The sequence below is a fragment of the Diabrotica undecimpunctata genome, chromosome 10, assembly GCF_040954645.1.
Source record: "Diabrotica undecimpunctata isolate CICGRU chromosome 10, icDiaUnde3, whole genome shotgun sequence".
In the NCBI taxonomy this organism is placed as follows: Eukaryota; Metazoa; Arthropoda; class Insecta; order Coleoptera; family Chrysomelidae; genus Diabrotica; species Diabrotica undecimpunctata.
Genome location: NC_092812.1, coordinates 60,664,489 through 60,679,573, shown reverse-complemented (window position 1 = coordinate 60,679,573; position 15,085 = coordinate 60,664,489). Strand labels below are relative to the sequence as shown.

The following is a 15,085-nucleotide window of genomic DNA, read 5'->3' as shown; positions in this document are numbered from 1 at the left end:
AACGTTTAGGTCAGAAACTTAAAATTCCCTTTAAACTTTAGATTCAACTGTTATTATAATATTTCAATAAAAACGGCAATACGGCGCTTTTATCCTTTTATTCGTTTCTTAAAAATACTTATACACGATTTATCTTATGAAACAATTGTGGATTTTTCAAGATTTTTTGAGTTTCAGTAAATACAGTGGTTTCTTTTTTACCAATATTTGTTGTTCTGTTTTTTAGACTGCACCCTTATCATGTAGTTCTCCACTAAGCTTTACATGAGAGAGATTTTGATGCAAGACTGGATTGCTGCAATTAGATGTTGGGTCTGCTAGAAGAACAACCGCATATCATGTCAAATATTTTGTGGACAGAGGAGGCTACGTTTAATAGTGCGGGTGGTGTTAATCTGCATATATGCATTATTGTGCTGAAGAAAATCCGCACTGGATACATGAGGTGCAGGTTCAAGGTAGATGGAGTCTTAATGTTTGGTTTGGTATAGTTGATGGAAAGATCGGAGGTCCATATTTCTTTGATAGAACTTTAAATGGCGAAACATATTTGGATTTTCTCGAAAATCAGTTGTCAGTTTTAATGGAAGATATTTCCTTACAAACAACAAGAGATATGATATTACAACATGACGGGTGTCCTGCGCACTTTTCCAGCCGAGTTCGAGATTATTTGTATGCAAGTTATCCAAATAAATAGATTGGAAGGGGAAGTATATTTTCTTGGCCAACTAGATCTCCAGACTTATCATGTCTGAACTTTTATCTGTGGGGAAGATTGAAGAACTTATACCAAACTCGACCAACCACGCGAGTCGACATGAAACAGCGCATTATAAACGCAATAAATAGTATATCAACAGCTGAGATTGAAGCAGCTGTTATGTCTACGCACGAAAGATTACATCTTTGTGTGGACAACGACGGAAAACAATTTGAACATTTAATTGGACATTAAGTTTTAATGATCGAGATATTTGTATGATCTTTCACATATTTAATTTTAAGTTATAATAAAGGGTGAGTCAATACTATACTTACTTATGTTTATGCGTTTTTATTCATATCTCGAGTTCGACAAAAGCTATCAAGATGCGGTTTACGCCATTTTGTTATGAATTTAATCCAGTTCAATTATAATTTACAATAAATAGGTGTTTCCATTAAACATTTTAAGAAAAACAAATTTTAATTTTTTCTATTCGAAAGTACACTCTACCCATGACAATTAAAACTAAAAAATTCAATTGTTTTATAGTAGATGTAAATTAAATCATCCACACTCTTTCTAATGACACTAATTAATCTCGTTAAAATCGGTTAATCCAAACCAAAGTTATAGGTATTTATCCACAAATACTTTCCTACTCTCCCACACCCTTTATTTGAAAAAATAAAAAAAAGGACTCAAACAACTTTGTGCGGAATTTAGGCCTCTTTCTAGTTTACTTATTTAACACTTGGTATAATTGGGCATATTTCACAAAAAACTGGTTTTCAAATTTGTCTTCACAGGTTACGCCCCTTAGCGGTTAACCTAGAAATTTGAAAGTTATTTCCATCGATTTCTCTTAGTTACTTTAACTAAGGAATTTTTTTTCCTAAAGTTATAACATGAATAGTTTCTGATATATAGCCGGGATATCGGCTTATTGGACCACCCGGTACAATCTTACACTTTTTGCACTAAAATTTACATCTTAAATAAGGTTAATAAAATTAAATAAACTTTTTTCATCAATTCCTTAAAATATGAACTGCTAATAGGTTTTGAATTACCCTAAATTAAATTTTTCCATACAATGAGAAAATCTTTAAACAAGCAAAGTGTATGAGATAAATTTTTCCCTCGGAAACATCGATACAGTATAAAAAAGTAATGCCAAACTTACATGTCGAGAACAAGTGATCCCACCAATCCGTCCTACAGAGATAGGCCTTCAGATCATCGGCGGTCCTTCCTACGATGACGACAGGGGGCGCAACCAGGGTGCGAATTATCAGGAAAGCGGTGAAAATTGTCAGTATTACGCCCAGCCTCTTCAGCAGATTCGTATCCGTGATCTTAACAGCCTTAGCTGAACGAACTCGGAATATAACGGATATTCTGCAAAAGAAAAAAATTCTTTGATCTCTAATTTAATTCCAAAATGCGTACAATGAGTGAAACAAGATAACGCAATTTCAGTTCTTATAGCTACATAGGGTTCTGTTGTATTTCGTGTTTTAGAGGGTATTTTTGAATTTTTAATTTCATAAACCAACGTCAAATAAGAAAATAATTACCTAAATAGCCGTTTTTAAACAATATTTATGAACAAAAAATTTAACTTGATGTAAGGCCAATAAATGATTAATTTTAAACTGTTTATTTATAAGCCACACAATAGGAATAATTATTAGGTGCAGGTGAATGATGTGTAGGTGAAGCTTTAGTGAAAGGTTATGTTATTATCGCTCCTTGAAAAGTTTACTTTTGTACTATAGGCCAGTAAAGAAAAAAAAAGCTGAAAAAATCTTATACAGGTTTTTAAAGATTTTAAAAGGTTTATGAGGGATAGCTGATGACAATTGTTATTAAAAAACCGTTTGAAACAGGGCTTGCTTTTAGCTTATAAACATTTATAACTTTTTTAGATATTTTTTATGGCACACGCTTGTATGTTGGCTCACTGAAAAGATGGTGAAAAAATACATTCTTGAAAAAAGAACCTTTTATAACCAGTCGGAAAAAGATGGCAATTTTTTCTTAAAATCATATTTCCATTATTTATTAACATTAATAGCTGAAAATTGGACACATTATAAACATATACCGAGAAGTAATAAGGTATCACCCGTTAAAGTGATACCTTATTACTATAAATACCGCCTGCCCGAGCTCCGACTTTTTTAGAATAGAACTTAAAATTGAAGCGCGCTGAAAAAATTAACACTATCTGTGTTTTTATGGCACGCAGAAGCTAAAATTTCTTTAAATTGCTTTATAAAATAATAAGAACTGTGTATTTTTACCACCCGTAAATCGCGGAAAAGTCAAGTAGTTAAATTTTTCTATAAAAGAGTGGACTTTTACTACTATTTCGTAAGCAATATTTAAATTTTATTTATGAATATGTAAATATACTTATAATAATGATAATAATTCTTCTTGTAAAATACCTACAAAAAGATTCGTTTAAGAATTTGTGTTAAAACCATTTTTTTAGAGTGTAAAAACTTCTTAAAAAATAAGTCGTTTCATATTTTCAGGCATTGAATATTGAATTGATTCAATAAGGCATGCATATTACTTCATATAATGTTAGAACTGTTAAATCATACTACAAGATGATGGAGAAAGAGCTAAAAAGAAGTAAATGGGACATCATCGGTCTCAGTGAAATAAGACGAAGAGGAGAAGTCCATATTACTCTTAAATCAGCACAAGTATTTCATTTTAGAGGAGAAGAAAACAATTCAAATGGTGGAGTAGGATTCATTATACATAGAAAGCACACACAAAATATAGTTGAAATTATCAGCATATCCCTGAGGATTGTATGCCTTATCGTCAAACTAAATGCAAGATATAACCTTAAGGTAATCTAATGTAAAAGGTAAAATAATAAAGAATTTTATGAGGATCTTGAAACAGCATTCCATGCCACACCAGTATATTACACAACCATTATGGGCGACTTTAATGCGAAAATGGGGTGTAAACAAGCTGATTTTGTAATGGGTAAGTATGGGTAAGACGAAAGAAATAAACGAGGGCAAAGATTGCTGAACTTCTTACACCAAGAACATTTATACATGATCATTTTTTTTATAAAAAGCCTTAGCGTAAATGGACATAGATCAGCTCAGATGGCAGTGTCAAAAATGAAATAGATTATATCATAATAAACAGAAAAGAAATAATCAAAGACATCGAAGTATTTAACAAATTTTCAGTAGGAAGCAACCACAGATTAATCCAAGCTAAGATACTATTAAATGTCACGTTGAAAAAAGGAATGAATTCCCCCAGAAAACAACGACTTGTTTGAAAATACCCTAACCAGATATACCCAAGACTTGCAAGATGAAACAGAAGATGTAGATCAAGCAAATGATAGCATAACTAAGCCACTGAAAAAAAAAAACGGAAAGGGACTGCTGCCCGATCGTTCTGACCCATAAACAAAAATTAAGCCAAAATTACAAAGAGCTAATATGTAACAGAAGACAGCTGACGGAAAAATACAGCTTCAACTACACAACAATGAAGAAATTAAATAAAGATATCCACCAGTAAATTCAAAAAGACGTAAGAGAAAACAATAAAAGACAAATAACTAAAATAATTTAAAAATACAAAAGTTTAAAAGTTTTGCGACGAAATACGAACAACATAGGCAAAAAAAATATGTACAAAATAAGAAACAAAGATGGAAACAATACTACGGATAGAACCAAAATCCTTAAGGTTGTCGAATCCTTTTATCGTGCAATGTATGACAGCACCGACGAAAAGCAAGAACAGCCCCTGCCGAAAATCACAAACCAGGGATCAGAATTAATGCCAGAAATCACTCAAAATAACCTTATCCAGGTTTTGGCCAAGCTTTTCACTGGCATTCACGTTCCGACTTGTGGTCCCACTTAGTAGGCCTTCTTCTTCTTCTTCTTGATGTGCCTATCCGAATGTTGGCGATCATCATGGCAATCTTTATCTTATCTGCAGCAGCGCGGAAAAGCTGCACAGATGTATTGAACCAGATTCTGAGGTTCAATAACCAAAATGTTCTTCTTCTTCCTGGACCTCGTTCTCCAAATATTTTTCCTTGCAAGATAGCTTGAAGGAGAGTATATCTGGATTCATTTCGCATAATATGTCCGAAGAACTGTAACTTTCGAGATTTGATGGTGGTCAGTACTTCTCGATTCTTATTCATTCTTCTGAGGACCTCCTCATTTGTGCCTCGGGAAGTCCACGGGATCTCAAGCATTCTCCGATATAGCCCCACATCTCAAATGCTTCCAGTTTTCTGCACATATCTTCGTTCAAGGTCCACGATTCAACACCATAAAAAAGGACAGAGAAGACGTAGCATCGCAGCATTCTTACTTTTGTATCAAGAGAGAGGTTGTGACTCTTGAAGAAGGCCCCCATCCGATTGAACGTGGATCTAGCTTTTCCGATGCGTGCTCTAATCTCCTGGTTGTTGTTTTATTCTTCATTTATTATGGTGCCGAGGTAGTTGTAGTGCATCACTCTTTCTACAGGGTTATTCTTTCTTTCTAGGGTAATTCTTTCTACTCTGTTATTCTTTTATTCTTTTATTGCTAATTATCATAAGCTTTGTCTTCTTAACGTTTATATTGAGTCCATATTGTTGACTGTAATACGTGATTTCGTTCATAAGAACTTGTAGGTCTTCTAAGATGTCCGCAAATACTATGGTGTCATCTGCATATCTGATGTTGTTTAGCCGGCAACCATTTAGTAGAATACCTTTTTTAGTTGCGTGCAAAGCTTCGATAAATATTCTTTTAGAGTACAGATTGAAGATTAGAGGAGATAAAATACAGCCTTGCCTCGCTCCACGCATGATTTTCACATAGTCAGTAAGTTCATCTTCAAGTAGGACTACTAGTTGGATATTCATCTCCACTCACGCTCAGACTTGCTATTAAACTAGCGGTCCAACTTCAGTTCTAGTTTGTTTTCACGACGGTGTACATCGCCAAAAAATGTATCAAGTAAACACTACGCAAAATATAATTAGGAGAAGGAAAATGACAGCATTGTGCTTGTTATCCTTATCATTTGAAAAAAAGAAGAAAAAATGTTGGATGGAGAAATTATTTGTTGATCGTCTGAACTATTGTGACACGAAATTGCTTAATGTCATTGATGAGGATAATTACAAAAACTACCTCAGAATGGACAACTTCACTTTTTCGGTGTTGCTGGAAAAAATTGGTTTACTCATTTCCAAAAAAGATTCCGTCATGCGTGAATGTGTAAGTACTGAACAACGCCTTGTAGCAACTTTACGCTTCGACGTTTGGACTTTCACTTCGGAAAGCGTTATCAAAATATTTTGAAGTTGAAGTCGAAACGTCAAATAAATTTAATTTTTAACTAATATTTAGGCTTATTTCTAATTAAAATAGTAAATTTGCATAAGATGCCACTAGACAATAACTTCAGAATAATATAAAGAAAGTTACTTCTAATTTCAGTACAACTATGATTTAATTTTCGTTGTTTGCTGATAATTGTTCTGTAGGCAATCCGGAATGTTGGAAATTGTACCAGTGTGGGAGTGTTTGAAAGAGATCTACAGAATGAAAAATGATTTGCCCTAATAAAAAGTAGATAATGATGAAGAATCATATATTTTAATAGGGGTAATTTTCATGTAATTGAAAGTTTATTTTAAATTAAATATTTGCGAACTAGGGATCTTTGCGTAAAGTTATTCATAGAAATCTCATACTTAACAGGTGCCGAAGGTCAATCGACTGAGGAAATTTTCGATCCTACCTGTGATCCGACTTCCAACTTCACGTTCAACATATTCTGGACTACGAGAAAGCATTTGATACCATAAGCCATCAAAAAATATTGAAAGCATTGAGAGAATGCCGAATAGACCATTGCTACACTAACATAATCAAATGTATTTACCAAAATGCCACGGCTAGCGTAAGACTATCTGAACAAGAAACAAATTAATTCTTGTAAGAAGGCAGATCAGAACGAAAATGGTATCAACACCTATGGATAGAAGCTCAGTTATTTGAGATTTGCAGATGACATCGTCCTTATAGCCGATCGTATGGAAGATGCAATAATAATGTTTGAAAAATCTATTTGGGTTTGCAGCGGAAGACAGAACAAAGAAGTACCTACGCTTTTTAGTTTACCAAGCTTTGGTAAACTAAAAAGCGCCTAATGCAACTGACTAATGCAAATAAAGATTTGGGAAAGCTTGTTAAACTAAAAAGATTACTTCTTTCCTGAGTCTTCCGCTGCATACCCAAATAGTTGTGTTTGTAGTATAACTGATCACAAGCTGTTCAACTGATCAGCGTTGATCACAAGCGTTTATCGCTTTTTTAATTCTATATATATATATATATATATATATATATATATATATATATATATATATATATATATATGCCTTAAAACATACGAAGAATATTATTTTCCTTTTACATTTCCAACGGTCTTAACAGGTTAAAATTTGAATTCAATTTGAAAAAGTTGGATGTATCCGATTTCAGGTTTTCATTTTTGGTTGCACAGAATCCGTGTAAAGTTAAAACTCTATTTCGTAACTTCTTTCAGTGCTTTTGTACGATGAAACTTTGAGTATATTCTCGCTGTTCGACGTCCAAACTACAAGATACATATATCAATAAATTCACCTAAAGTGGTTATGTTGACATTGATGGGATACAATAAAAGCATAATAAACAAAATGAAATTTTTATAAATATTTAAAAAAAAATTATAAATTTTATTTTTTACTTAGTATAACTCAATTACAATTTGCTAGAGTGAAGTCAGGGATTATGAAATAAATCCGATAATATGTAATACCAGTGCTATCTATGTTCAGTTGCTATTAATATTATATCAATTAGAAATCTATAGAACGTTGCTTATTATCCTTAGAAATTGACTTCTGCCGAAGATCTGCCAGAAAATCTAGAGTCTAAAAATACCCGATGATCAAATGCAGACAATTTCTTCGGCATGGCTATGTCCAAAGAATAGATGATACACGACTTCCTAAGCAAATAATAATATGTGTACCAGTTTAAAGAAGGAAAAGAGGAAGACGAAAAAAGGATATTGTAGAAGCATTCAAAAAGTAATGTCGGGTAGAAATCTTTAGGTTCGATATTGAAACGACAGGTAAAAATGGAAACTAGGAACCGGAAGGCGTAAGACTCTATTAAAACCAGATAAAAACGGTTATCTTGCATTTATCACCAGCAAACATCATTTATAGCAAAAAAACTTTTTGTTTGTTATCAAGTGGTAAGTAACTAATCATTATTTTTTGAACATTTTTTTTTAAACGTCACGTCCCCAATTTTTAGAATTCCGGATAACCTTGGAATTCTGCGTCAAGATTAGGAAAACAATTTCACGTGCTTTAACTTTTGATCAATTCATGTACACATAGAAAGAAATAAATATTATTTACTCCTAATATAAATTTTCTTTGATGTTTAGCGTATAACATAGAGCTTACTCACCTCTATTAAATTTGTTTGACTTTACTTTTAATCTGTTTAATAATAGTTCGTAAACTAACTCCACTGGCGCACCTCCGAGACTCGAGAAACCTTCATATCTGTCTTGGACGAGAAGCGCTTCATGCACGGTCGTGATGGTTAATTCTGTGAGGTGAGCAAGACTGTAAGCAAAGGACGGTCAAACTCTAGCATGCGGGGCTGTGCTGGGAGCTACCATAAATTTCCTAGCTGCTAGTGGAATAAGAATCAACCGAACTAAGTAAACACGAGGAACAAAGCATCCTCAGTTATCCGTAAACTATGGGACTGGGTCACGTTATACGCCAAAGATCCGAAAATAAAGAGAAACTTTTGAAAAGTAGTCAGAAAAACCGCGACTGAGTTGAGCAAGGACTTAAAACGGACCAGCGAGCGAGCATGAGCGGCGCAGCGAAAAAAAGGGTTATAATGTATCTGTTTAAGCAATACTTCGATCAAAAAGAGGCTTCACAGCAGGCACTTTAGCCTTTTTTTAGGACAAATAACATTAAATTTTTTTTAAACAATTAAATTTTGTTTTAGTATGTCAGATGTCAGTATGTTATTATTATCAGAGCAATAATATGTTATGGATGTGAGACATGGGTAATGACAGAAGACACAAAACAAAAGCTAGAATTCTTCGAAAGAAAAGTCCTAAGGAAGATATTTGGACCTATTAAAGAAAACAGAGTAATGGAGATCTAGGTACAACTATGAAATCTACCAAATGTTCAAAGAGGCATCGATCTCAGAATTCAGATCATTTTCTAGTTGGCACAAGAATTCGGGCTAGAATCTAAAATGCGAAGAAGGAGAGAACTACCAAAACAAGGCGCCTTAATATTGAAATCCTCAAAACACGCAAACGGTAGAAAGGTTTCAAAGCTATATCGAAACTAAAAACATAACTAAAGAAAATCTAACAGTTAGTGAACAATGGGAAATGTGTAAAAATTATATTAAAGACGCAGCAAATAACATTCTAGAGCTGCAAAGAGCACCACCACGCAATGAGTGGTTCGATGCTAAGTGCGAGGACATTACAAGAAGAAAGAACAGTGCATATAAACTGATGCAGCAAAGAAGAAATGTATATATATATATATATATATATATATATATATATATATATAATCATACTGAGGGCCTGGAATGAGAAACAAATCCCGGAAGAGTGGTGTATTGGGACCGTTTGTCCGCTACACAAAAAGGGTGATCAATTGGAATGTAGAAACTATAGGGGATTAACCCTCCTTAATACAGCATAAAAAATATTTTCGAGTATTTTATATGGTCGCCTGAGTGCATATTCAGAGGAGGTTCTTGGCAAATATCAAAGTGGTTTTAGGCCTGGTCGATCAACAACAAACCAGATCTTTGTGCTAAGGGAAAAAACCAATGAATTCAATATCGATATATACCATCTTTTCATAGATTTTAAATCGGCCTATGATAGTGTCCTAAGAAATAAATTGTATAAAGCCATAGATGAATTTCACATCCCCGATGAACTGATAAGATTGGTTAAGGCTACAATGCGTAAAGTTGTTTGCAAAGTCGAAGTACAGGGCCAACAATCACAGGCATTTGAAACGCATGTTAGGCTGCGACAGGGAGATGCGCTGGCGTGTTTCCTTTTCAACATAGCTCTGGAAAAGGCGGTCAGGGATGCCCAAATAAACAACAGAGGAAACATTTTTAATAAATAATCCCAAAATTTGGCATATGCAGATGATGTTGACCTAGTTGCCCGCACAACACGCAAGCTAGAAGAAATCTATACCACCTTGTCAAATGGCTCAAAAAATATGGGCCTGCAAGTAAATGAGGAGAAAACTAAGATAATAGCATCAACACCCAACAATAGAACCAGTAACATTGGCCACCAATTCACGGTTGATAACTCTACCTTTGAAGTGGTGGACAAATTCACATACTTAGGCTCCCTGATCACCAAGGAGAACGTCATGACGGAAGAAATCAAGCGAAGAATAATCCTAGCAAACAAATGCTATTTTGGACTTAGTGAGAGAGCAGAAACTTAAGCCAAAAAACAAAAATAACCATATACAAAACTCTTATATAACCAGTGTTGACATATGGATCGCAGATATGGACCATTTCCAAGGCAGATGAAAACCTCCTGCTTATATTTGAACGAAGGATCCTGAGAAGAATAGTCGGTGACATCTGTGAAAAAGGTGTTTGGGGAAAGAGGTACAACTATGAGATATATCACAGATATAAACAATTATTTGGTGGTAAAGACGTAGTATCTCTTATAAAAATAGGAAGACTAAGATGGGCAGGACATCTGGCAAGATCATAGCAGAACAATCCTCCTAGAAGAATCATTATGTCACAACCTGTGGGAAGTAGAAGTAGGGATAGGCCAAAACTCAGATGGTGGGATGGTGTAGATGAGGATTGTTAAAAAATTAGGCGCAGCAAACTGGCAACAGTTGGCAATGCATAGAACTGACTAGCGTAATAGACTTGGGAAGGTCGAGGCTCTTTTAGAGGGCTGTAGCACCAATGATGATGATGATGAAGCAAGTTGCCATTCTTATCATTGCACAGGTTGATTTTCGGTTTAAATTCTTTTCTAATAATATTTATTTGGTGATGGAACTGTCTCCTTGGAAACGGTGTTTCTCCTTGACTCAAATGACTTTCTAACTATTCTAATAGGTCGATTTCTGATTCTCATATATTTGTTGGTGTATTCATTTCTTTTCCCTTTTTAGAAAAAAGTTTTTATACCTATCCATTTTGTCCTAGTTCTTCGTTGCTGCTCGCATTGCAGTTGTTCCACATTTCGTGCTTGACTGGAAGATTGTCCAAGTTTCTTGTAGAGTTTTTTTTTATATGTGACTGGAACTATTTCGCTAACTGAATAATTAAATATTTTAATTATTTAGCAATTTATTATCCAATTCCCAAATTTTATTTTCAATAAGATTTGTAAAAAATTCTTTTAATACTTCAAATTTGTCATCAGTAGTGCGAATATACACATATTGCAAATTACTTGAATATTTTTACTCCTCGTTCAGATGACTGGACTAGAACCATCATCTAGTAAACCAATAAAAAAATTAATGCACCACGTAACGAAAATAGGATAAATAGAAAACAAAAAAAACGTGTGGTAGATATGTCAAACCCTAAAAAATTCATCTGTTTTAATTTTATACAAATATACTACAAAATGGATTGTATTAAATTGTGAATTTATTTGCTCTTGATAACAAATAGGCAAATAGAGGTTATCACTCTAAACCGGTTTATATTCCCAACTTGAATATATCCAGGCACAAAGATTTAAATCCCTTTTCTCGGTGTAGCGAAGAAACGGTTTCCCCTAGATTAGTTTACGTTCGGAGGCTCAATTATGATCCATATACAAAGGACGAAAATTCGGTCCCCGGCCTAAAGCAACTCTTTGGATATTCAGAGTAATAGAGATTAGCTATACGGATGCTAGGGCGGCCAAACGGTCAATATCACCTATATCCTACCGCTCTTTGATCTCAATAAAGCATTTTTAGGCGCTTCCTTCGTCATATATTCCCTCGTCGGATGTATTCTAAATAAAATATTATCGCGAGAAATGGTTTTAACGCAGATAAGAAAGATTCGTGCCAATAACTTAAAAATATGACGACTGACAGCCATCCCTAAAATATCGCTTTTATATGTTTCAGAGTATATAGGATTATGTCGGTTATGTCTACCGATCCGTGAGGACAAGGGCCGCGCTCACACACATCAAAAGGCAAAAACATTCTAGTTTGAAACAATATGACCTTTGTCAGGGCTTGTGTTTTACCAGACCGTCCTTAAAGTTCACCGAAAAAGACATTTAAAATTACACATTTGTGAAATGTTTTATTAAATCCTGAAAAACAATATAAAATACATTATGCCATTTAAGTTATAAAAATAAAGGCGAAAAGGGTCAACGGGATCGGACAGAAAAATATTCATAATAAAAAATAAAAAACTGAAAGAATAGTAAATTGCAAAATGCGTCAACGTCTAAAGAAACCGCTCTTTACTCTTTGACTTGATACTAAGCTTAAACTGAATCGAATAAAAAAAGCAGAAGACGAAAATTTGTAATTTTGTGGATGTGGTAGTGGGAGGTTAAAATAAAAGCGGTGGAGTCAGTCATTGCGCTCCCTTAAAAAGCAAGATGTGAAACGGCGAGGAGAGGCGACCCGGCATTTTGTTTTCGTTGCCCAGTACCGGATCGTGACCCAGCATTTGGGAAGTTCTGAACTAGTGGATCGACCCTAACTAGAAAAAAAAAAGGTAAACGTAACAGTATAAAGTCTAAATGCTCTGCTACTTAAGACTAGAACACGCTGGTGTATTGGATATACATATGTAGACTTCGGCAAATATGCATATTGCATATTTTGCATATTGTGCATATTTTATGCAAATATTTCATATTTTGGCATATTTGTATAAAAGTTTGCATAAAGTGCATAAAAGTTCAGATTTTTATACTGTATTTGAAAATTTTTAAACATACCAATTTATTTCAATTCTTGTATAAAATTTTGTAGTCATTTTAGTCAAGAAATGATCTAAGTACGTAATCTCTACAGGTACAAAACATTTACAATTTCAAAGAAGATCAATTTAAGTAGCCCTCAACATTCTTAGAAAGTCTCGGTCACTAAGGCATTCAGTTATTGGATAATCGCTAAGGGTTCGCTCATTTGCATTTTATGATCTAATCCCCAAATCTATCTACAATTTATTGTATCTTAACAGCAGGTAAACGGCTAATAGTTTTGTTCCTAATTTGGGGATTTTCCAAAATCTCCCAGTTTATTGAATTAGGTACCTAAACATTTCTAATTTGATGCTCAGATTTGTAAATCATTTTTGTTTTGATATTCAAAGCGTAAACACTCGTTGTGCGTAACAAAAAGGAAGATTGTGATTTTATAATGCCTAAAACAACCAGTGCTTCAACTTGGATTAAACCTTATAAAGAGCTGTCTATGGATATGGGAAAAATCTACTGTTCAATCTGTGGCAAAATTGTATCTAATATTTTCTATTAAATATCTAATATTTCATACATACAGGGTGTTTCCAAATGACACTTACAACGTTTGACTGTAGATACTTCTCGAAAAATTGAACAAAACGATATAGTTAATGAGGGGTCAAACTTATTTACTTTTCGAGATACAGGGTGTTAAAATTAAAAAAAATTAAATTCTTTTAGTTAATAACAACAATAACTTTAAAACCAATAAACCTATTTACTTGAAATTTAGTACTCGTAGGTTGTTTTTAAATGAAAAATAGCTTCCTTTAGTAAGAAAAAATTGTCCATGGTACAATACAATGGTGTGTATTTAGAAAAATTTTTCACCTTTACTTTTTGTTATGAAGTCAGCTATTCTAAAACACAATTATTTTTATTGTAATTGAATTAACAAAAAAAAAACTTTTGTTGAATTTTAAAATAAGTTATATGATGTACTAATGGTTAGTAACAAAAACTAATTTGTGGATTAATACTGCATTTAAAACACTTAGCGAGTGTTTTTTTTTCCAAACCAGTTATTTGATTAACCAAAAACACCTTGTATATTTTTATATTTTAAAGGTTGGGTTAAAATAAAGGTTTTTATTTTTATTTATAGATAGCATGTGAGAAGAAATTGTGAGAAACATGTGAGAACTGCTTCACACATTGCAAAAAAAGGAAAAATAGGAGGAAAACATCAAACTTCAATGGCTAAATGTTTCCAATCTAATTCAAAAAAATTAGATGAGCAAGAAACTTTTAATGAAGACTTGTGTCGCGCATTAGTGTCTGCAAACATACCGCTTTCAAAATTAGCAAATGTAAATTTTAGTTCGTTTCTAAAAAAATATTGCAAACCTAATGTTCCAAGTGATTGGTCTCTAAGAAGAAATAATGTGAACGGGCTATACTCGTCGGTGTTAATTAATATTAAGGAAGAAATTGCAGATAATTATTTTTACATATCTGTAGACGAAACCACTGATTCCTCAGGAAAGTATATTGCTCATTTATTGATTGGTGTTCTTAAAGAAGATACCTTACCAAAATCTCATCTTATTTCATGCCAGCAACTTGAGAAAACAAATGCTTTAACAATTTCGCGTTTTATACAAGAAACATTAGCAACTTTTTTTCTTCCGACAACTATTCCTTCTAATAAATTACTGCTTATTTTATCGGATGCTGCTCCTTATATGGTGAAAGCAGGACAAAATTTAAAAATATTTTTCCCAGATTTAATACATGTTACTTGTGTAGCGCATGGATTAAACAGAGTTGCAGAGGAAATACGAAAAAAGTTTCCTCTTGTAAATACCATGATATCCAGTGTCAAAAAAGTATTTCTTAAATCTCCTATAAGAATTCAACTTTATAAAGAAATGCTACCTAACATTCCTCTTCCACCACAACCTATTTTAACGCGATGGGGAACATGGTTAGAAGCAGCTAATTTTTATGCAGATCATTTTGTTAAAATAAAGAACATAATTGATACGTTAACAGATGAAAGTTGCCAATCTCTTTTGGATTCTAAACAAACTTTTCAGAGTAAATTGCTTCAACAAGAACTTTCATTTATAAAATCAAATTTTAGTTTTGTTCAAAAAACAATTACTCAGTTAGAATCACCAAAACTGTCATTGTTCGAAAGTACAGCATTAATAAAAGAATTTGCGCCATGTTGTCGGAACGTTAGAGGTAATATTGGAAAAGATATTTTAAAAAAATTTGAAGCTACTATGGAAAAAAATA

General features: G+C 33.4%; 1 protein-coding gene across 2 annotated transcripts in view; it reads right to left on the bottom strand.

Moving 5' to 3' along the window:
• Nucleotides 1-15,085, bottom strand: part of LOC140452001 (probable G-protein coupled receptor CG31760) — a 1,472,120-nt gene that overhangs the window by 435,034 nt on the left and 1,022,001 nt on the right. For both annotated transcript variants that reach the window (XM_072546009.1, XM_072546010.1), the window contains exon 8: nt 1,893-2,107. In XM_072546009.1, the coding sequence (XP_072402110.1) occupies nt 1,893-2,107 (215 nt within the window). The remainder of the gene's footprint in view (nt 1-1,892; nt 2,108-15,085) is intronic.